At 43.2% G+C, this 23314-nt stretch overlaps 1 protein-coding gene across 4 annotated transcripts in view; it reads left to right on the plus strand.

Annotated features, from left to right (window-relative positions):
* ryr3 (ryanodine receptor 3) overlaps positions 1 to 23314 on the plus strand; it is a 102039-nt gene that overhangs the window by 64944 nt on the left and 13781 nt on the right. For 2 of the 4 annotated variants that reach the window (XM_076756220.1, XM_076756222.1), the window contains exons 43-81: positions 619 to 751; positions 1989 to 2092; positions 2723 to 2858; positions 3015 to 3198; positions 4309 to 4411; positions 4708 to 4828; positions 5928 to 6097; positions 7723 to 7943; positions 8495 to 8585; positions 8886 to 9026; positions 9655 to 9818; positions 9963 to 10041; positions 10254 to 10343; positions 10722 to 10865; positions 11870 to 11932; positions 12047 to 12122; positions 12246 to 12369; positions 12506 to 12621; positions 12722 to 12789; positions 12877 to 12998; positions 13208 to 13257; positions 13345 to 13405; positions 13506 to 13744; positions 13909 to 13990; positions 14724 to 14854; positions 14937 to 15055; positions 15702 to 15900; positions 16418 to 16512; positions 16805 to 16950; positions 17150 to 17237; positions 17344 to 17436; positions 19123 to 19290; positions 19719 to 19778; positions 19905 to 20039; positions 20304 to 20416; positions 20667 to 20766; positions 22715 to 22827; positions 23099 to 23150; positions 23253 to 23309. In XM_076756220.1, coding sequence (XP_076612335.1) covers positions 619 to 751; positions 1989 to 2092; positions 2723 to 2858; positions 3015 to 3198; positions 4309 to 4411; positions 4708 to 4828; positions 5928 to 6097; positions 7723 to 7943; positions 8495 to 8585; positions 8886 to 9026; positions 9655 to 9818; positions 9963 to 10041; positions 10254 to 10343; positions 10722 to 10865; positions 11870 to 11932; positions 12047 to 12122; positions 12246 to 12369; positions 12506 to 12621; positions 12722 to 12789; positions 12877 to 12998; positions 13208 to 13257; positions 13345 to 13405; positions 13506 to 13744; positions 13909 to 13990; positions 14724 to 14854; positions 14937 to 15055; positions 15702 to 15900; positions 16418 to 16512; positions 16805 to 16950; positions 17150 to 17237; positions 17344 to 17436; positions 19123 to 19290; positions 19719 to 19778; positions 19905 to 20039; positions 20304 to 20416; positions 20667 to 20766; positions 22715 to 22827; positions 23099 to 23150; positions 23253 to 23309 — 4551 coding nt within the window. Of the gene's footprint in view, positions 1 to 618; positions 752 to 1988; positions 2093 to 2722; positions 2859 to 3014; positions 3199 to 4308; positions 4412 to 4707; positions 4829 to 5927; positions 6098 to 7722; positions 7944 to 8494; positions 8586 to 8885; positions 9027 to 9654; positions 9819 to 9962; positions 10042 to 10253; positions 10344 to 10721; positions 10866 to 11869; positions 11933 to 12046; positions 12123 to 12245; positions 12370 to 12505; positions 12622 to 12721; positions 12790 to 12876; positions 12999 to 13207; positions 13258 to 13344; positions 13406 to 13505; positions 13745 to 13908; positions 13991 to 14723; positions 14855 to 14936; positions 15056 to 15701; positions 15901 to 16417; positions 16513 to 16804; positions 16951 to 17149; positions 17238 to 17343; positions 17437 to 19122; positions 19291 to 19718; positions 19779 to 19904; positions 20040 to 20303; positions 20417 to 20666; positions 20767 to 21584; positions 21970 to 22714; positions 22828 to 23098; positions 23151 to 23252; positions 23310 to 23314 lie in introns of all 4 variants that reach the window. The other 2 variants (XM_076756218.1, XM_076756219.1) reach the window with 1 other exon arrangement.

Genomic DNA, 23314 nt, shown 5'->3' on the forward strand with positions numbered 1-23314 from the left:
ATGTAAGTTTCCCCTCATGTTAAAACCTGATGGTCTAAGCTCTTGTCTCCATCAAACAGAAATGGGAGGAAGAATCAGGCTTGGAGTTGTCTGGAGATGAATGGAATAATATATGAGGCAGCCAGGTTAAGGCTACCAGCTCAACGTCCTGCAGAGAACATAATATCATATTTTGTAAGTCCAACGGGCTTATCAGGCACAGGATGAATGCTGGAAGCAGTGGGGTCAGAACATGGCTGAACACTGTCATATTTTTGGACTTGTCCTGTGATTTTGTCAGATTGCTGAGAGGGTGCTAAAGAATAGAAATCTACTGTCACATTATTCTTTGACAAAACCCCAGATAAATTCATGACTCAAGAAGAACATGTGCTTAACATGTTCTCAGCTTCTAGAAAACAGCCATCAAACAGACCGTCCAACAAAGAATGACTGGACTACATTTATCAACACAAACTGTATGGAGAAACTGATCTTTACCTTAAGACTACAATATGATCAATATGTAAAATACTGCAGAACGGACTGTGTGGGTATCAGATGTAACACATAGCATATATCAATGATAGACCTATTTTCTGTCCAAGTTAACATTTGTGTTTTCATTTTTGTCCGCAGGAGATCGCTTTCCCCAAGATGGTGGCCAGCTGTTGTCGTTTCTTGTGCTACTTCTGTCGCATTAGCCGCCAGAACCAGAAAGCCATGTTTGACCACCTGAGCTACCTGCTGGAGAACAGCAGTGTCGGCCTGGGTAAGCACTGGAACAATGTTAGACGCTGTCCTCCCCTTTGGAAGATGAGATGCTGAGAGAGAGTTAGAGGGTAGAGCGGAAGAGAGAAATCCTTGGAGAATAAGTGAAAGTGATTGCTTGACATTTTGAATTTCTTCCAGTGTTTACCACACAGCAGGAACTGCAAAATTGACAATTTACTGCCTCCGAAATGATGCAAAAATGTTCACCGAAAGCAATAGGTGCCACTTGGCTGGAAGAGTTTTTCGGCTAATTGAAGTGTGACACCTTATGCCAGGGTATCAGTTTGAGAGTGAAAGGGCCAGAGAAGCTGATAGAGGGAATAATGGCAGAAAGGGAGGCAGGAAAATGAGGGACGGGGTCATTTAGACATGCAGGGCAGGACTGATGAGTCACTGGGCTCTGGCTGCTACTGCTGCTCTTGTAAACTAAAAGCAACTGCCTGTGAAAGAAAAGAAAGAGCGGTTCACATGGTGCGGAGAGGACAGATGAATGCAAACACACCCGTTTATTAAGCCCAGCATGAAGCATTTGCTTACTGATAAGTCACATACGTCATTGTGAGTAAATGTTTATTTCAGAGCTAATTGTGTCAAATGATGACAGTAAGTCCGCCTGCATGAAGGGCATATTTACAACTACAGACCAATTACTGTCTGTTTTTGTAATAAACATTGCCCTGCGGTTGCCTGCACATTTTTAAAAAAAGGTTTTCAAATTATGTGCCCAACGGGAGTGTAAGCATTTATGTAGGCATGGAGTCGCAGAGGATTCATCAGTTTCTATGACTGCTGTGATCAAACTTCTTGATTCAGTCATTGTGGGAGACAGGAGACACAGATGTCCACTAAAAGTGACACATTCGTCTATGAAATGCTCTTTTCATATGAAGTAATTTTTTTAATAGTTTCCTGAAAATTTTCATTACATGTTCAGTAAGTATGTATGTAAGAGTAAGGAAATGTCTGTCAGAGGTGATGTTTTGTTTTCCTTTAACAATAAATGTCATCAAAAATCAGTTTGTCGTGTGTACTAAGACATCAGCCCTTGTTTAAAGGTCAGATGTTGACTTGAACTGATCTCATTAATGCCTAAACACGACCTCCTCCTCTGGACTGCAAGAGGGAGAAAAGAGAATATCACAAGAGCACATGATGATAGACTGCCCCCTGTTGTTTAGTACTGAACTGATGTAAAGTTAGCTCTGCTGTGTGTGTGTCTGTGTGTGTCTTTTCAGCCTCTGAAGCAATGCGGGGCTCCACTCCGCTGGATGTTGCAGCATCTTCAGTGATGGACAACAACGGCCTGGCTCTGGCCCTGGTGGAGCCCGATCTGGAGAAGGTTCATTACTTCAGCACTCAAGCGAAAACATGTTTGACTGCAGCCAAATGACTGAGGCTGAAATTTGCTGTAATCGCAATTGTGGGTTGAAGTTTGCACAGAAAGCTCATTTAAATGCCACAACTGGACCATAAAGCCACGCAGCCAGTGGTTTGAGGCTGATTAGATTACCCACCAGTGTTATTCTCTTAGCTATGACCCGAGAATGAAGCAGTCACACGATACTTACTTGAGTGTTAAATATCTTTTCAGCCACTGTAAAATAGTGAATATGAATCAGTGAAATGTAACATGCTGAGCTGAGAGGACGGGATTCTTTTGTAGTGAGGGTACATTTAGTTTTGCATAGGTTAAGTGAATTTTTATGACTAACAGCTGAGATGATTTCTCATTAAAACTCCTCACTGCTCTGTCGTGGTGAAATTGAGTGAGATGGAGATAGAAACCTCATGCCACTCAGGTTTTCTCGGAGAAGAATGACGTACCGTTTTGTGCCGTTTGAACAAGCTTGCTCAGCAAATGCTTTCAAGCTGTCACTGTTACTGACCGTGACAGTCAAGAAGACAGAGTGTGCCATTATAATCCCCAGGAGTGAAACAGGAGTGTGTGCGTGTGCATGCGTGTGTGTAGGTGGTGACATACCTGGCAGGCTGTGGTCTTCAGAGTTGTGCCATGCTGGTTGCTAAGGGATACCCGGACCTCGGCTGGAACCCCATAGAGGGAGAGCGTTACCTGTCCTTCCTGAGGTTCGCTGTCTTCTGCAACGGTATGTCAACTTTCACACTGGGCATAAACAGCGTTAGTCAGCTTTCCCTGGATAAAAGTGGAATAGTCGTTCGGGGGGGGGGGCGGGGGGCACAACTTATAATTCGGATAATTCAGATCGTCTCCTATCTGTTGCCCCGCTGTGTTTGCATTCCAGGTGAGAGTGTGGAGGAAAACGCCAACGTGGTGGTGAAGCTGCTGATCAGACGCCCGGAGTGTTTTGGCCCCGCCCTGAGGGGAGAGGGAGGTCAGGGTCTGCTGGCCGGCATGAAAGAGGCCATCAAGATTTCAGAGGATCCTGCCCTGGACCTGCCCAAAACCCCAGCTGGAGTCACCACTGGGTAGGAATCCACGCCAGTTTCTTACATTATTTAGTCTGTGAATCAGCATTTAGTTCATCATGATACACTACGAACTCACTGAGTGGCTCGAAATCGGTCGCTGGTGATAAAGTCTCCCATTATCTGTGTCTTCATGTTGAACCGGCACATTTAATCAAATTTGCCCGGGCATTTCTGAGCGCTGCTAAAACAGCATTACTCTTAGTTAATACACTTTTTAATAGTGCTGCATCAGTATGGATATGATATATTGGTCATTCACATTACTGGGAAGAGATCGTAGTTTACCTCTGTGCAGTTTAATGCTCTCAGTTTGAACGTGAAGTTTTATCATCTGCTTGAATTGTTTCACTTAAAGGTCCAAATCAGGAAAATCATCATAGCCTCTCTTTATTTAACTACTGCCCAGCGTCCCTGTTATTGAACCAGATTACTTAGGATTGATTTTCCCCCTCCCGCGTATAAAAATATATGACTGACTTTAACTTGTTGCAATCTGCCCTGTCCTGTCTTTTTCAAGATACAATACGTATTTTTGGAAACTTCCTGAGCGTCTGCTGTGAACAGATGAAGTTACTCATGCAATTATTTCATGTTTTAAGAAAATTTTGAATGTGAAAATGTGAACTATTGAATATGATACATGTTAAAACTTATACTTGGTACAGAGATGCTTGACTTTTTAGAGGGTTAAGAGAAACAAATGTAGTAGCCTTGACATTGATCAAAGCTGTGGCCCGTGTGTAGAGAGTGTTGGTGCCTGCCAGCTCACATTAGTATGCGAATGCTGTAATACACTGGCTGCATTTTAATGGGGAAGGTTATTATTGCATGAGGAGGGGAGGGGGATTGGGAAGCGGGTTAAGATCAATTCGTATAACATAGTGGCCTGTAAGGAGATCATGCGATATGCCAAAACATTATTATGAATGCACTGTTAGAAATTTCCCATCTCTTGCTCCTGTGGTGCCCGTTTTCCTCTCAGACTACCTTGTAGAACCTGTGAGTATATGGTTCCAGATTTTCTGAGTACGAGGGACAGTTTTGCAGTATCCCAAAATATGTTGTCACAGAGACAGAGTGGTGTGTGTTTGTGTTTGTGTGTTTCAGGTCTGGCGAGGAAGAAGGAGAAGTTATTCACATGGGCAACGCCATCATGTCCTTCTACTCAGCTCTTATTGATCTGCTGGGACGCTGTGCTCCAGAGATGCATGTGAGGCTCTCCGCAACAACCTGAGCTGAGGAGTAACACACTGAGCAGTAACCACATCCGGTGTAGGGGTATCCTGTAGAACAGCTTCATGATGAGCCTTACAATGTCAGATTTCTGAAAAGAATAAAAAAGTACACTGTGAATTGGGTTCCTTCACAAGCAATATTTCCTCCTACACATTCATCAAATTCTTGTTGTCATAGCCTTAATAAATGCTTTTCATCGTACAGAGACTTACTTTCAGATCACTGTCACGAACTAGTGAGCAGCATATTTCCTATTTGTGTCCCTTACAGCTGATCAATGCGGGTAAAGGTGAGGCGCTGCGTATCCGGGCCATCTTGCGCTCTCTGGTTCCCACTATGGACCTGGTGGGCATCATCAGCATCCCCCTCAAAATGCCTGTGGTTAATAAAGGTACGTTGGCCTTGGTGGGTGTCGTCCTATTTGTTTGCTACATGAAGTCGTGCAGATGGCGATGGTTGTAAAGCGACAGATAAATGACAGTAAAAACAGCTGAACCAGGTGCAGCAACACAAACAAGCCTGAAAATGTAGTGGGAGATAAAAAAAAAACTCATACAGCAGCCAAAAGTGACACAGAAACGTATCCAACAGACTGAAATACGGTGTTTGGACTGGATTGTTCTCACACACACAGCATTCTGATCAAGCATTTTAATTCAAACTGTGCGTACAAACAGTACACATACTACAGTATATCACCATCACACTCTCTCTGCTGCCTGCTGAAGTAACATGCCACATTACTTTACTGCCCAGAGACCTGAAAAAAAGATGATTTGGCTGCAGCACAGGCTACAGTAAGTCACACTGCCGCATCAAGGCACCTGAAATAATTTCATGTCTCTGCAGTCTGAAAATCATCTCAGCTCTGCCAGCTGGCGGTACATCATGTAAATAACTGTGTCACACCGTCCACGCTTCAGGAGTGAACAGCCTTTCTTTTCTGTCTGAGTTCGTACCGTGGTGGAAATTTGTGTCTACAAGGTGTTCGTAGTACCTTTGCAGTTAAAAATAGAGCTTTCGTCAGCAGCGGTCACATGAGAAAATTAACTTCATATCCAGTTTTTCTTTGTGACATTTTCGAACAAGAAAGCGAGATTTTGCTTGTGTAATAAGCTTTGACATGCCTGGATTATCATGCCTGGAATTACAAACACTGACAATCACTTACTGTTTGTTTCTATGTATTTTGGTAATAAAATATGCTTCACTGGATACTGTTTTTTTTTTTACTAAGCTCGTTTGTTCCTCTTTGTCCTTCGTTTCCCTCCCTCTCCTGGATTCTCTATGTACTCCCCAACATCCTTTTATTTTAAGACAGGTTTTTCCTTCTGCTCCTCCCAAACAAAGTCTTTAATTCCCTTCTCTTTGATAGTCTGGAACACTAGAAAAGTATCAGATTAAATAGAAACAACAAATAGAATGTATGTTTACACAGTGTATACTTCGATAACAACAGCACATGAACCTGAAACCTTTTTTCCCTTCAGATGGCACAGTGACAGAGCCGGACATGTCAGCCTGTTTCTGTCCGGACCATAAGGCCGCCATGGTGCTCTTCCTGGAGCGAGTGTACGGCATCGAGGACCAGACCTTCCTGCTCCACATGTTGGAGGTCGGCTTCCTTCCTGACCTCCGAGCCTCGGCGTCTCTGGACACGGTGAGTGACTGAAAAGTCGAACACCTTTCACCACATATCCCTCGCAACCCTTCAATCTCAAACTCCTTTTTGTTATTACCTCACAAGGCAGCTGGATTCACAAGATGAGGCAATACAAGAATCTGTCAGGCCTCAAATTAGGCGCTTGTGTGTGAACTACAGTGGTTCTGACCAATCAGTGTCCTATGAGGGCCCACTGGCAGCTACGGTCACTTTGTTAATGAAAGAAGAGCAAAGAATGGCACTGAAGATGTTTTTGCTCTTGTCCCGTCTGCTCTCCTACTCAGTCATATGCTACTTTGATATGATTGGTTGAAATTAGCCCATGATAGACAAGATGGCTCATCCAATCACCTGCCAAATATTTTTTGAAAGTGCCTGCCCTTTTCAAAACAGTTTCCACAGATGACTTCCCAGATGGTTCTGTGTAACAAGCCATCTGGTGCGTCGGGTTGATTTTGTTACTCACAAGCTACTAAAACATTCGTGTCCGCAGTGCCTAAAAGAGTCCATTTTAGTTTTTTAAGCTTTCAAAAGTAGAAGTGCTAGCTCCCTTTTTATTATCTTCTCTATCTCTGTTCCCATTACATTTCTAACTGAAATGATATTTCTGCCGTTTACTATCAATTTCAGTGCACACAGTGAAGTTTGGTTTTCCAGTTTGCTCATTAGATGTGTGACCGAGGCAGAAAATCTCAGCAAACATGAACACTGATTGCTCAGCGCAGCAATCAGAACAAAGCCTTGTCAAGACCGTCTCCAAGGTGACAGAAATATTAGCATAATGATAGGTACAATCGTCAGGTGAGAAACATCTGCTCATCCTCGTGAGACTGAGCAGTATAATCAGTATTCAGATTGTCATTTTGAGCTCAGCAGTTTAATACTCTCCACATCGACCGTGAGAGTCACCGCTGAACCACTGTGAGCCCTGCGAGATGTCCTTGTATACTATAAGTTCTAGAATGTGGTGATGTCACAGCATTGTGTGATGTGTCGTTCATGGAACAAACGTCAAACTGAGAGCGAGCAGTGGAAAATTTCATCTTTCATCTGTGACTCTTAAAACTCTGAATGTTCCCCTTAACCCGCGAGCAATGCAGTCTGAAATGCAAATAAAATATAAAAGTAAAGTTAACCCCTGTGATTAATGTAGTTGGTGTTGTTCAGTTCATATATATGTGGTTGCAGTGTCTCCTCTACAAGTAATGGCTTTTGCATTAAGTCATCAGTCATTCCTTCAGTCAGAAGAGTTTCTGTCAGATTGTTCTCCTATTGCAACTTCATTTGCATACATATGGTAAACTGCAGCATCACCAGCTCCACCTGTCACCCACAAAAAGTCAAATTTATATGTGAGAGCATACAGGAATCATTTAAAAACCTATTTCTATTCAGTCTATGCTTTTCTCAATCCTCACTGAATGATTAAAACGATTTCCAGCTGTGACATCAGGGAAAATTACATTTCCTCAACTCCTCTTTCATTTACTGTCTACCTGATAACCCCATCTTTTTGCTGTTGCCAGGAGCCCATATTCCAACTTTCTATTAAATCTTGACATGTGGAGACTGTACTGTGCCTCTCTATCCCTCAGATTCATGTATTGTTCTCTGACCCACAGGAGGTGTTAAGCACCACTGAGACGGCGTTGGCCATGAACAGGTACATCGGCTCGGCCCTGCTGCCTCTGCTGACCCGCTGTGCCGCTCTCTTTGCCGGTACGGAGCACTACACCCAGCTGATTGACTCCACGCTGCAGACCATCTACCGGCTGTCCAAAGGCCGCTCACTCACCAAAGCCCAAAGGGATGCCATCGAGGAGTGCCTGTTGGCTATCTGCAAGTAAGTAAGGCCTGCTGAGCTTTTTTCAGACTCAGCTGAGTGGAAACATTGAAGGGGAGCTGGAGATTTACGGCGGCTGCACCGTGTTATGTTTCAAACAATGCTACTGTCCAGTGGCTTGTCTCAGGCTTGAGTGCAACACATATTGAACAGCCCTCTGTTCCACTTCAGTAGGTTTGTTCACCACAAATCACAAACTGCAGGAAACAACAACATTAAGACACAAGGTCAAAAGGGCAAAAGTACCAGGGGCCTGATTTAACTTGTAGACTCAAATGATATGATACAGTATTGTGTATACCCCGTGAATGGAGAGCATTTGTTCTTAGGAACTCATACAACTTTTATGTAATGTGATTATTTTGTCTAATGAATTAGCCCTGCATCTTTCTATTATGGGACATAGATGTTTAAGATTGTGTGTTTAAGTGTGTGTGTGTGTGTGTGTGTTGAATCTGCTTCTTTATTTAATCAAACTCAATATCAAGGGAGTCTCTACTCACTGCGTCTGTGTTTTTATGTTTAAATAATGTCGTTCTCATACCTCACAGGCATCTGCGTCCCTCCATGATGCAGCAGCTGCTCAGACGGCTGGTGTTCGACGTTCCCATGCTCACTGAATACTGCAAGATACCAATCCGGGTGAGACATTGGACTGAATAAATCAAGCACTTCTCTGCTTGATTTATTAGTTGAAAGAGTTATGGGATAATTATGGCAAGCTATCAGAGGCATCCCTTACCCATTTATACACCGCACTTGCTGTGTGTAACCTCCACACATGATACATCATGCATTTTAACCTATATACATACAATACAGTATAATGTCGATTTTGTGCTGTGAAACAGTAAAAACCTTACTTATGGGTAATTGATGTACAACAATATTTAATACATTTGGACTGAAATGATTGTGTTTTCTGATGTCTCTGATCTCTAGCTTCTGACCAACCACTATGAGCAGAACTGGAAGTACTACTGCCTGCCTTCTGGTATGGCCAGCTTTGGCATAGCCTCTGAGGAGGAGCTCCTCTTAACCAAGAAACTCTTCTGGGGAATCTTTGACTCGATTTCTCACAAGGTACAACCAGAAGCTATGTCTGATAGAATATTCAAGGTACGACAGTATCCCTGTGGACGAGGAGATTATTTATGATTTTGGAAAGCTGTGATATCTCTCTGTATTTTCTTAATCTATTCTTCTTCTTGCTTGTTTTCTATCTCTGAGAATAGATCAGAAATGTAATCAAAGACGACACAATATTTCCCTTAAAGCCCTCTCTGTTGCAAAACAACATTTTTAGTTTGTTTGTGTTTGCTCTCATAAAGCCTTCCTGTGTTTGCTGCTGTTTTTATACTCTGTTGTCAGAAAATCTTGAGGTTTCAACACCTTAGTGTGGCTCTCGTAAGAGAAAAGTTCTCTGGAGTCAGAGGTAATGAAGTGAAAGCTCAATGAAGTGCTTGTGAGCAGTGCAGCTGAGGCAAAACCAAAACAGATGAATCATTTATCAGTTTGTGACAGGCCATCGCTTGCTGCAGACTTCTCCAGCTCTCTGTCGTTCATGTTGCTTCCTTCTCTTTTTCTCTCCCCAACTTTGCTCTGCTCTCCCTGTCCGTCTAATAGCTAAGCACACTTGTCCTCATTGCAGAGAAAATGGTGAGAAACCCAATTTGTGACCTGGCTTCTGCTGTGTCTGTCTTTCCTGCAGAAGTATGATGCGGAACTTTTCAAAATGGCCACGTCATGCCTGTGTGCCATCGCTGGAGCCCTGCCTCCCGACTTTGTGGATACCAGTCTTGGAGCAACACTGGAGAAACAGGCGTCAGTAGATGCACAGGGCAACTTTGATCCCAAACCCATCAAGACTGCCAAGTGAGTGGTCTGAAGATTTGACTTTGAATGTTGAAATGCAGCTAACATCTAAAACTGCCAAACTGCTTTTGCCAATGTTAGCTTTTTGTTTGGGATTTCAAAATGAAATGAAATAAATAATTTAACATCATCTCCACTTTGTAGCATCTCCCTTCCTGAAAAACTTGAGTACATTGCCAACAAATATGCAGAGCATTCCCATGACAAGTGGTCCTCGGAGAAGGTTAGTCCCTGTCCCTTCCTCCCCTCCTTTCATTCGTCTTCATCTCTCAGATAAGTCTCAGCGCAAAGTGCTGGGAAATAAATTGTGTCAATTTTATTCTGTATTGTCTGGTACAATAGCAGGCCTGGCCACAGTGTATTAGTTTTATACTGCTGTGTTTGCGTACCTGAAATGCAGCATACTACATGGCCCACAATAAGCTGTTTTTGCAGGTGTCAGCAGGTTGGAAACATGGAGACAGTCTGGATGAGCATGCCAAGTCCCATCCACTGCTGAAGGCTTACAAAGCTCTGAGTGAGAAGGTACGTGCACACTGGAACACACCGCTGCTGCTAAGCTTTAACTGCTGATCGTTTTTCAAATATAAGTTGCATATATATTTTTTAATGAAAGGGATGTTTCAGCTTTTACAAGTATATCAGTTTTCTCAGTGGCAAAGCCAAAGACCGAAGTGATTGTGTTGGTTGCATTAAGGTGAAAAACCGGTGTCCAGTGTTTTCTTAATGTTTGAAAACTTGACTGGCAAGGAAGTCAAAAATATATATTTATGATTTTATTTTCTCTGCTTGCCCTGCGTACACGTAAGGAAGGCGAGTTAAGTGTTTTTTCTGACTTCGAACGCACATAAACATCAAACTCCATAAGTGACTGTCACACTTCTGTGTGCTTTCAATATGTAGGAGAGAGAAACATACCGCTGGCCAGTCAGGGAGTCCCTGAAGAGCATGCTGGCTATGGGCTGGAACATTGAGAGGACCAAGGAGGGAGAAGCCATGTTCCAACAACGAGAGAGCGAAAAACAACGAAAGACATCTGATTTCCAGGTGAAACCTCGTGATGTATGATCCACTTAGTGTGGTAAAACGCTTCATTACAAATTTACAAGATTCTCCTTTCTCTTAAAGTTTTCTTTCTCCTCTGTGTTGTAGCTGCAGCTTTTGCTGTGGTGTTTTAGCAGAGATAATTTGTAGGGCCCCATTAAAAGATTAAATGGGAGGATCACTCCCTCATACACACAAAGCTAATGGCTTGTATCAGTAATGGTATTGCCTTATTGTCTGACTTCATTTATCATAGAAATGCTTTTTTCAGTTGTTATTGAAGTCACTGAAGAGTATGAATGCCGCCAGAGACTAAGAAGTAGCTGATCCAGTTTGAAGTCAGTCAGTGGTAAAACTGCTTACAGACAACTTTGCCTTCACATTTTGTATCACTGTAAAAATAATAATTCATTTCTGGAAGTATTTTGTTTCTGGCAGAAAGTGCGTTTGCTGCTAAATCGACTAATGTTGCATCCTGTTGGTCAAGTTCCCTTTCAGTATCCATCAGATATGTGAAGAATAGATGTGTCATGACGGTCATATCATGGAGTTAGTCTGTAGAAATGTTGCATAAACACAAATGCATATGGAACTTTGTGTAGAGACTTGATATTTCTGAACTATAAAGGCAGTAGTGGTATTATGTACACCATGAACATCCATTGAATTATCTGAATACGGTATGTCTCTTTAAAGCACAGCAGAGAATAATATTAAGGCAGTGCTGTAACATCATGTTTAAGTTTGTGCAGGTGCACCTGTTCTGTCTTTTAAAGCATGCTGGTAACATATAGAACACAGCATTTTTACAGGAAAGAGCCACCAAAGTGTTTAGAACTGCAAATATAAAAGCTGTGAGATAGATATCCTGTGAATCACAGCTGGGCGGTGTCATCTGCCAGGTGGTAGCTGGCGGGGAGTCAAGGATACATCGACTTTAAAGGGAAATGTTGTGGAGTTTATTGTTTTCTTCTTCTTCTTGTGTTGTCTCTTTCTGACTTTTTTAGGTTAATGGATTCAGTCCTGCTCCCATGGACTTGCACAACGTCACTTTGTCTAGAGAGTTGCAGGTTTGTTTTGTTTGACTTTGGATAATTGTTGTTATAATAAATGATTGTTGTAATGAGTTGCTACACATGCAGTGCAGCGTGAGAATTGTCTTTGCATTTTTACTGCATCTGCAGGGCATGGTGGAGGTAGTTGCAGAAAACTACCACAACATCTGGGCCAAGAAGAAGAAGAGCGAACTTGTTAGCAAAGGTGTGTAAAAGTGCAGTTCGTCTCATCCTGGGAGGGTGAATGATTTTGAGCTGTGGTAATTCTGACAAGGAAACCGTGTAAGATGCATGTGAACTGATTTTTGGATTTGATTTGACTTGACAGGAGGAGGGACCCACTCGCTGCTGGTTCCCTATGACACCCTGACAGCTAAAGAGAAGTACAGAGACAGAGAGAAGGCCCAGGAGCTGTTCAAGTTCCTGCAGATCAGTGGCTATGTCGTCACAAGGTTAACCTCCTCCCACTCCACTTTAGCCCTCATTGAAGAAATAAGTAAAACTGATAAGCATGATGTTTTTTCTTCATATTGACAGATTTGGCTTTTGGTAACATATTATGTCATTTGTGATCCTTTCAACTGACAGAGGTCTGAAGGACATGGAGCAGGACTCGTCATCCATGGAGAAGCGTTTCTCCTACAAGTTCCTCAAAAGGCTGCTGAAGTACGTCGACTCTGCCCAGGAGTTCATCGCTCATCTCGGTGAGTGTGTGGCATTTTAAACTCAGGTACGCTGAGTGCTATCAGGTGCTTTTCATTGATTCAGACCTGACCTTGCCACTCATGTTTGTTGTTAATCCAGAGGCTATGGCCACTAGTGGGAAGACGGACAAATCACCTCATGACCAGGAAATCAAGTTCTTTGCCAAGGTCTGGAAGTCCATTAACACGTCACAATGATGAGTTTACTTAACGTCATTGAGGTTTTTATCTTACAGCTGCATTTCTTCTCTCCAGGTGCTGCTTCCTCTGATAGATCAAACTTTCAAGAACCACTGTCTCTACTTCCTGTCCACACCCAGCAAGAACCTGAGCAGCTGTGGCTGTGCCTCTAACAAAGAGAAGGAGATGGTCACCAGGTACTAGCAGAAGCAATCTGTGCGATCAGTCAGGTTTTTGCTGTTCAGAGGTTTTAACCGTCAGGGAAGTCCTCCCTTTTATCTCAGTGGAAACAGTGCAGATTTTCTCATCTTTTCGTCTTTCCTTGCCTACTTTGCTTTTTTCAGCTCTTCTTTGTTCTCTCTGAAGCTTTTTGTTCAATTCTTTTCTCACCATCTTTCTTTCCCAGCCTGTTCTGTAAGCTGGCAGCTCTTGTCAGACACAGGATTTCTCTCTTTGGTAAGGTTTGCATTGCCTCTCTCTGTATGCTTGTGTGCCTCTTGCTTTGAAGCTCTTTCTGCATCTATAGTAATGTTTTTCTCACAGGAAGTGACTCTGCAATGATGGTGAGCTGCCTGCACATCCTCACTCATTCACTGGACACCAGGTAAGCACACATTGCCGTCTGTACATGCTCGGTGATCCATTTAACAACAGTTAAGTCTTGTGCATGTGCGTTAGCCCTTGTTTTCCCTCCCCTCTCTCAGAACAGTCATGAAGTCTGGCGCAGAGCTAGTCAAAGTCGCGTTCCGGGCTTTCTTTGAGAATGCATCGGAGGACCTGGAGAAGCTGCTGGAGATGCTAAAACTGGGGAAGTTCATGCAGTCCCGTGCCCAGATGAAGAGCGTCAGCCAGAGCATCAACTACGTGACTGTGGCGCTGCTGCCCATCCTCACTGCTCTGTTTGAGCACATCAAGACACATGATTTTGGAGTGGACCTGCTGTGTGAGTCTGTATTTCCATACCCACCATTTTCACTTACGTAGTCCGCACCGTGAGTTCACCTGGTCTCCAGATGCCCATTGTGTGCAGAGTTCCTACACGTACACAGTAGAGACACACCAACCATAGATAGATGTGTGCTTGATAGATGTTTTTGTTTGTTGCAGTGGACGATGTGCAGCTGTCCTGCTACCGAATCTTGACCTGTTTCTACTCTCTGGGAACAGGGAAGAACATCTTTGTGGAGAGGTAACATTTCTTAAACCAGGTTGCAGGATGTGAAACGGCTTTTGGTTCTGCACATATATTTGATCATTAAATTTTAGGAACCTTTCCAAATGCTTGCTATTATTTGTATGATGATTTTGAGAATTGGTGTCAAGGAACTGTGAAATAGCAATTCATAAACTACATCGTGCTTGCCGCTGTTAATTAGGATACGGCTTTTTGAGTCACTCTGTTAATGATAAATGGTGTGACTTGTGGAATGATTTATGGTACCTCATGTAGTCTAATTAAAAAATCTATTATGACATGTATGCCACAGTTTCTGTGACACATTATGTGTTACAAAATGTGCAAAAGACAGATGTTTGGACTCTGGCCAGACAGGATAATGATCATATTTTATGAAATCTATTAAAAAAGAAAAAATTACATGACCCAGGGGAGAGGACACAACAGAAACAGTCTGTGCTGTGAAATGTCCTTCATTAAAACCACAATTCTGTGGCGTTAATCCCTGACTGGCTTTTACACGCCAATAAAACTTCCTAAAACTGTTGTGGAAAAGACAGTTTCCCACCTTGACCTCACTCGAGCTCTAAAATATCCTGTAAAAAAGTTTGCCAACAACCTTTCCTGAGCTTTCACGTCTGAATTCATCCTGACACCACCGTGTTTGTGTTTTTGTATGTTGCAGCAGTTTATTTTTGGTGTACCGATTTTTTCCTCACATTGTATGTCACGTGTTGACCTGCAGGCATCTTCCAGCGCTGGGGGAGAGCCTGGCGACCCTGGTCGGTGCCATGCCTGTGGCGTTCCTGGAGCCCGACCTAAACGCCCACAACCGGCTGTCTGTCTTCAACACCAAGACCCCCCGAGAGAGAGCCAGTGAGCGTCCAGCTGATATATCTGAAATGAGCACATCATTTCAGACTTTTTAAAATGTCGTCTTTGTGTTTTGCTTTCCTAGTCCTCAGTATGCCCGACACGGTGGAGGAGATGTGTCCAGAGATGCCTCGTCTCGACAGACTGCTGAAAGATGTGAACGATGTCTCGGAGTCTGGTGCTCGCTACAGCGACATGCCGCAGGTCTGAAGGGCAGATGAGATATTTGAATGTATACAGCTGCATTTTTGAAGCTTTTGATCCCACACCAACTTCATTACTTATGCCACTGAGTTGCACCTCGGGTAGCATCCGGTGGGACTAAAAGTCAGGATATCTCTATTAATTTTGACCTTACTTTTTTTAGTATTAGAATGGCTGGTGTACCCCTTTAATGAATGTTTTATTTTGTTTATTTATTATTTATTATTACTCATTACTTATTTAAGAAGATATCATTTTAACTTTGCAGTGAGTGCTGAATATTTTATTCCAGTATAACATTTTGAAGTGATGTCCTTCATTTAAAACATTTATTAACAACTTTAAGCAGTTTACAGACACAATTAACTGAAGTTGGAGTGTATAACTACAGGAACACAAAACTCCATTGGTCATTAATTTGTAGATGTAGCCAGTGGGTTTCACACTGTGATAATCCTCTGATGTTCCACACAGCAACAAAAATTTCACAGAGCTGAGTGTCAGACTGTTACTAGACATTATCAGTGTGTGTTACACCCATCGAGAAAACTACAGAACATTACAGACTGATCCGTTCCTCATGACCTCTTCTGTCATCATACCTTCAGCCCAACCAGACATTTCACCTTTGGCCTATCTCCTGCAGGTCATTGAGGTGATCCTCCCCATGCTGTGTAACTATCTGTCCTACTGGTGGGAGGAAGGCCCGGAGAACTCGCCTCCAGGTGCCCAGTGCTGCACTATGGTGACCTCTGAACACCTCAGCATCATCCTGGGAAACATCCTCAAGATCCTCAACAACAACCTGGGCATCGATGACGCTCCCTGGATGAAGAGGATTGCAGGTAAGTGTCGAGGGTAGAAACCGCCCTGCTCATCCTTCTTCTCTTTTGGAAAAAAACTGACAAAGGACAGAGTCAAACTTAATGTGGAAGCCCATGTGGAAACCTAGTAGCACAACATTTGCTTTGTCAGTACACATTCCTGAGGCGCTTCCTCACTTTTGAATATTTACAAGCAAGGAAATTAGACAAGGGAAAGAAATCACTCTATGCCCAATATTTAACTATTCTTTGACCAAGATTTCCTGTTTTTGGTGCTACTGTATTTTTGGAGACAAGCATAAAAACCAAATTGTTGATCTAACTTAACAACTAGCTACAACTAAGTGCTAAATATAGTTTGACCGTTGTCACTGTTGACAACAGAGCCGGTCATCTCCAGGGACAGAGGAATGATTTTGATTTCTGTGTTCTCAAAACTTGAAGCGCAAATCCTTCCAGAAACCTGTCTTATTCTTGACAGCATCAGTGTCTCAGTGGCACACGCCCAGAATATATTTTCCGTTGTCTCTGTTTCCAGTCTACTCTCAGCCAATCATCTGCAAGGCAGGAGCCGACCTGCTGAGAACCCACTTCCTGCCCACACTGGACAAACTGAGGAAGAAGACAGTGAAGGTGAGAGCTTGAAATATTCTGTACATGGTATTACAGCAGCACATTGTATGCATTGCTCATCGGTACCTGTGGTTAAAATAGAGTTTTTTGCTGACTCCATCATAACCTGCTGAACCTGCAGTGTATATATGGAGACACATCACCAACAGGGAGTAAAAATACCTCTGTCACTGATGGAGAGAGGACACAGGGAGGAGGTTATTACCGTTGAGTTGGAAGGGGTTGCGTGTGAGAACATGAACACTAATGAACTGATTGCCAGGGATGAGTTGTTGATGTGCTGCAAACGTAGGTTGTGTCTGAAGAGGAGCTGCTGAAGGCCGACAGTAAAGGTGACAACCAGGAGGCCGAGCTGCTCATCCTGGATGAGTTTGCTGTGCTCTGCAGAGACCTCTATGCCTTCTACCCCATGCTCATCCGCTATGTGGACAACAACAGGTACAGTATCAGCAGAGGAAGGACAGTTTTAATGTAAAGGTTTTTGGGGGGGATTTTGATTTGTAAACCTTAGTTTGTTCATTGAACCCTGATTGATTAACTTATAACATTGTCCTGCACATATGGAAAACAACTTAATTTAACTCAATAGAAAGCGTTCGTGGTTGATGGACAGCTTGGTTGTTGTTGTCCATTCCAGGTCCAGGTGGCTGAAGGAGCCGGATGCAGACTCCACTGAGCTCTTCAGGATGGTGGCTGAGATCTTCATCCTCTGGTGCAAATCCCATGTCAGTCTCACATTCAATCTAGCGGTCCTATCACAATAATGGCGTTTGATACCAGGATACTGGTGTTTAGGTTGATTAACCTCCTTTCTTTGTCCTTTGAAACCAGAACTTTAAGCGTGAGGAGCAAAACTTTGTGGTTCAGAATGAGATCAACAATTTGGGCTTCCTGACTGGAGAGGGCAAGACAAAGATGTCCAAGGTAAATATATATGACATACGATCAGGATGGAAACAAAATTACAAAATTAAGGATATTGCTGATGTCACTATCTAGCTAGCTGAAAGAAATACAACAAAGGATATGTCAGGAAAACCATGCAAGACCACGAAAAAGACCAAAACCAACTATTAACTGAATTATTAACAAGTACTGCCTGTTGCATTGGGTCACAGGGTTTTTCATTACGTTGAACATGGGCACTGTAGTTAATATTGACTCAGACAAATGTTCCTGCTATAATAATTACTCACTAAAGCACAAGTGATGCCTGAGTGTCAGTGTCAAAGTGTCAGTTAAGTGAAAACAGGCTTTGAGCAGTTTCTGCCCTTTAGTTTTACAAAGGAACAGTAGCAAGATAACAAATCTCCTGTGTGCTTTAACTTCATATGGATCAAAAGTTGAGCTCTGTAAACCTGAAACGTCATTACCCAGCCAAGAAATCCCCAAGGATTATCGGTCAGTAAAAATCATAATTTGAGCCCCTTTAGATTTGAAATGTTATCGTAGGTTGTATTCAGTTTCGTCAAGGCGACTCGCAGACCTTCGAAGAATAACTCTTTTTCTTTGGAAATGGACCTCTTCATTCTGTCAGACATCTGTCCAGGAGATGGAGCAGAGGACATCTTAGTTCTCTCTGGGTTTAATTTGGACTTACCTCCTGCTCTCCCCTCCATGCTACTGTATGTCAGCGCTTTGGAAAAGCACAGCCTGATGGGAATCCCCACTGCTCGAGTTCCTGCTACTGTATTTCTTTGCTGATGAAAGGAAAAGCCTTACAAGCACTTTCCCTGTGTTTTTAATAGATCCCCCGACATGTGCTGACCACGCCGAATATGTAGATGTGAGACGTTCTACAAATCAACTGTATGACTTCGCGCCTCTTAAATTCAACTCTGCACTGGGGGTTTACGACTCACGCCTTGTCATGCCGATATTTGTTGTAGTAATGTCAGGTCGTATATCTGGATGTTGTCAGTGCGGCTCAACTCGCTGTCACTGTGAGACTTTGTTGTTTATTTGTTTTGGCAGAGCCAGGCACTTTATTTATTTGCACTCTTTGTGGTTTTTTTTGGACACGATTGCTCACAGTGGAGAAAAGGGCTTCAGTTTTTGATCCTGGAGTAGGACTCTGCTTTCTACCTGATTTATGTTGAAGCACTTTGGTTCCAGAGTCTGTGACTCATCTTAATCAGTGGTTTCAAGGTGAAACACGCTTTTTAACTTTTTGGCCCTGACAGCAATAGTCGTTGGAAATTGGATCTCAGATTTGGTGGTTAGATTTGATTTGAGTGCTAAATTGGAAATATTTAAGTTTTTAAAATATTTAAGTTTTTGATGACTTTTGGACCAATTAGTGGAAGTTCTGGCAGGCTATTGTCAGAATGGTAAAAAGGATAGAAACACAGTAAGACAAAATGAGCCACATGAACACGTGAGGAGAGGAGGAAGCCAAATGTTTGACGTCGATGATTTCATAAAGAGGCAGGCGGGAAAAACTTTCAAAAATTCAGGCACTTTTTAGTTATTCGTGGAGAGGATGACAAAGGCCTTTTAGTGAGTGTATGTCATGTATAGTTCTTAAGTGTGCTCACATAATTGCAAACCTGAGCCTTACTTTCAGCTGTGAAATGTAAGTAAGTAAGCCCGTCTCCTTTCTCTCTGCAGTCAGGGGGGGACCAGGAGAGGAAACACAAGCGCCGCCGAGGCGAGTACTACTCCATCCAGACCTCTCTGATTGTAGCTGCCCTGAAGAAGATGCTGCCCATCGGCCTCAACATGTGCACCCCCGGAGACCAGGAGCTCATCTCCCTTGCCAAGATACGCTACAGTCTGGTAAGCAGACTAAAACAGGACCTGGTACAAAGATTTTTAGACCACAAACTAGATTTTGATGTTGATTTTGGTAGAGCCACCTTGACTATGCAGGAGGTCCAGCATGTACTCTTTCTCTGCATGTACTCAGTTATTTTTGGTCTGATTCACTTGCAGATAATTTTAAATGAAGTTGGAAGTTGGACCTCTAAAAAAGTTAATCATTAGAAGTTCCTAGAGTGCAACTTTATAAATCGTGTACCAAAGATTTGTGTACTATCTGTGATCAGAGTGGTGCCTCTTGGCCAAACCTTTGGCTGTAACACACAGCACTGCCTGCAGTCTGTATGGTCTGCTTCACCAGCAAAGAGTTAAAAACATGAAGACAGAATATTGTCCTGATGCAAATTAAAGCCAACTTTATTATACTGCAATGTTTCCCTTCATAGAAAGACACAGATGATGAGGTGAAGGAGCACTTGCGTCAGAATCTCCATCTCCAGGACAAGGTAAGATCATGTTCTCTGTGATCAGAATTCAAGCATTAAGAGCAGTTTTAGTCATATTGATGTATTATTACTGCTGGGATCAATGCTGCTGTTTGTTAATTGGTTTGGTTGTTTACTATGACGTAGTCTGATGACCCAGCGGTGCAGTGGCAGCTGAACCTTTACAAAGACGTGGTGGTGAAGAGCGAGGAGCCCGCAAACCCAGAACACACAGTGGACCGAGTACAGAGCATATCTGCTGCAGTCTTCCACCTGGAGCAGGTAAAAACACAATTCTCGCCCTTATTTATACCCATGTGTCAACAAGGCATCACAGGATATAAAAAAAAAGCCTTTTTTTTTTTTTTTTTTACTTAATTTGAAATTTTCTAAACTAAACACTCAAAGAAGTTACAAGATAAATTGAAAACTGTGATAACATCTTTAATCCTGTACCGCGCTAATGTCACAATCCAGCACACAGCATGCTCACTGTAACGACACAGCTGTTTCCCGCTTTGCCTACGTCACTCCCTCATCCCATAGGTGGAGCAGCCTCTGAGGAATAAGAAGTGTGTGTGGCATAAGCTCCTGTCCAAACAGCGTAAGCGTGCTGTGGTGGCTTGTTTCCGCATGGCTCCACTCTACAACCTACCCAGGTGAGTCTCTTACACCTGTGGCACTTGTGGGACTGATTTACAAGGTCAAGAATTAAATATTGACATCATTTATTAAAAACAACTGTTGTCTCAATCTAACCGTACATAACAAGCTATCACCAAGTAGTCATGGGGGGGTGGGGCATTTTTTTCCTTGACTGTGTGCCCATGTAAACCCCTCTTCACCTCCCTAATGACATTCTCTCCTCTGTGTTGTTTTCTTGCATAACACTACCTCATCCTCCCTCAGATACAAAAATAATAATTACTTCCTGAATGGCTATCGGGAGGTTTGGCTGGAAAGGGCATTCAAAGCCTCCAGCTTTGACCGCCTGTTCTCCCTGCTGACGGTAAAGTGAAACTACAGGGCGAATGCTTCATCTGTTCAACCCCCCCCTTCATCCACCAGGCTGTGGACTGAGCTCTGCCTAGCAGCCAATTGTTTCTGCACTGTTGATTCTGATTGGTCAGCTAGAATGAGCCCAAGAATTGACTGAAACAAACCTATTTGGAAAGTGGAAACACACAGCAAGCTGCAGGCCTTTGTCTCATTTCAGGTGAACCCTGAAGGAGGGAATGAAGAAAGGAAAGAAGAAGAAAGACAGAAAGACAGAAATCTGTTGAATAAATTTTGACTTTCTCCAGTTAGCTGCCAGATTTACAAAACTGCTTGGTTACAGTAATTTAGTGCAGTATAAAAGCTGTCTCATGTTATTTTGCTTCCTGCTCTTATGATGATTTAAAGATTTGTTTTCCATCTGACATTTTGCCACAGGTTGTGCAGTTTTACAACACATCTGTGCATCTTTGTTGTGTAACGTAAATCTCGTAATAGCAAAAAAGGAGTTGTTGTCATAGATCCACTGATTTGTTGGAAAACTGCATATCTCCCCTAAAGTGTGCATGCTCCTCTAATGAATTTATAACCTGATTAAAGTAACTGCAGTTATTTTAGAGACCAAACGTGACCAGTCAGAAGAGCCAGTGGGTCCCACATTGACCAATCACCACCCTGCCTGAAATGCACCTCCTGTAACCCCTTCCTCCCCCTACATCTCTCCTTCCTGTTTCCTCCAAAAACTCACCAGAACCCGCCCTAATGCCACTGTACCTCCCTCCCCACTCCCCTCCATTCCTCCCCACTTCCCCTCACCTCCCCCCTCCCCAGGCATCGCGCTATCAACTTCTTCATCCCGGCCTATCAGAGACTTTGGATAGAGGCAGAGGAGTACTCCTTTGAGGAGAAGCTAGTTCAGGATCTGGCAGTAAGTACTGGGCTCGCCTTGCCCTTGCCCCACGTGCCCTGCGTTGGCACCCCTCTGCCAGTCCTGTCTGCCGAATGCTTCTTTAGCTCCGTGCCCGTCGAGCCTTGGGAGCGCGTCCGGGTGGGGACCTCGCCCAAAGCGCCCAGGGGCCCCCGCTCTAGGCGTGCAAAACCCTTCAAACAGAGATCCATCAGGGGTCAGAGGCTGCATGACCAACTCAGGAGACACAGGGCCAGCTCCAGCGCTCACAGCTCTAGAAAAGCAGGCTATGCCTTTCTGACAGCAGTGGTAAGGAGGGCCTTTCGCTAGGAGTCACTAGCTGTGTGGCTGTCAGATCTGGATCCAACCCATCAGTTGTCTTTTCGCTGTACTCTGTAAGTCTGTAGTGTGAGTGTGAAGGTGACGTTACAGTGCGTTCTGTGGCCGTGACGTCAGTGGCATGCTCGCGTAGTCATGTGAAGATCACCTTTCATATTAGATCTGTGTATGCAGATGTGCAGCAAATTCATCCAGACGCTAAAAGTGTGCCATTGAATGAAGCACAGCCTTAGATACAGATGCTTAAAAATGTGATCATTCACTGTTCTGTTCTTGTTGGAGAAGTCTAGTTTTAGTCTATAAATCTGTCAGATTAGTTTGGACTCTTGGAGATTTGTGTAGTTATGATAGCACCTCTTTGTCAGGCTCCTGTACCGTCAGGATCATTCATGTTCAAAGTCATGCCTGCTTGCATTTGTTTGCTGTAACATGCATGTATTTGAAAAGTGGTTCCAGCGCTGTTCATCATCCTCTTAACTCTCCTCGTCCTGTCCTTTCCATGGATCACCGGGACATGACAAATACTCATCTGCATGCCAGTGCTAGTTGAATGTTACTGACTCATTTCAGTGTTTTTGACAAATGTGTGAATGGGCACAATTGCCAGTGAGTTTGTGGAGATAAAAAAATAAATAAATGGGATGATGTTTCATGAGAGGGATGTTTAGATGAGACTTGGGCTGAGCTCACTGTTCACACCTGTGGACTCCTGCAGAAAACCCCGATGAAAATTGTGGAGGAGGAGGAAGAGGAGGTGGCTGAGGTCCAGCCGGATCCTCTCCACCAACTTATTCTTCACTTCAGCCACAACGCTCTGACAGAGAGAAGGTGAGAGTTAAATAACCAAAGATGAGAGAGAGTTTATGTGCAGTTCTTTCATTTTTCATGATTCTTTTTGTCCGGCTGTGAATGACTGTACAGATGTTGATATGAAATTATTTAGTGGAGATTTATTCAGTGAAGCCGTCGTATTTACATTATGTTTCATGAGGAGAATTGCCTTTGCTCTTGTTGCATATAAAGTATGTTTTTGATAACTTATTGACTTGTTGTGTATCGACACAGTAACACATTGTTATTTGACTTCACTTCTTTTCAGTCATTTGGAAGAAGATCCTTTGTATATTGCATACGCAGACATGATGGCGAAGGTACTGACCTTAAAGTGTTCTTCTGTGTTAATACTTCCGGGAAGACTTGACGTGTGAATAACATGAAAAATGAGCTTTGAATGTTGACCGTTGTGTCTTCAGAGCTGTGCAGAGGACGAGGAGGAAGAAGAGGAGGATGGGAAAGAAAAGACTTTTGAAGTACG

The sequence above is a fragment of the Chaetodon auriga genome, chromosome 18 (assembly GCF_051107435.1).
Source record: "Chaetodon auriga isolate fChaAug3 chromosome 18, fChaAug3.hap1, whole genome shotgun sequence".
NCBI classification, from domain to species: domain Eukaryota; kingdom Metazoa; phylum Chordata; class Actinopteri; order Chaetodontiformes; family Chaetodontidae; genus Chaetodon; species Chaetodon auriga.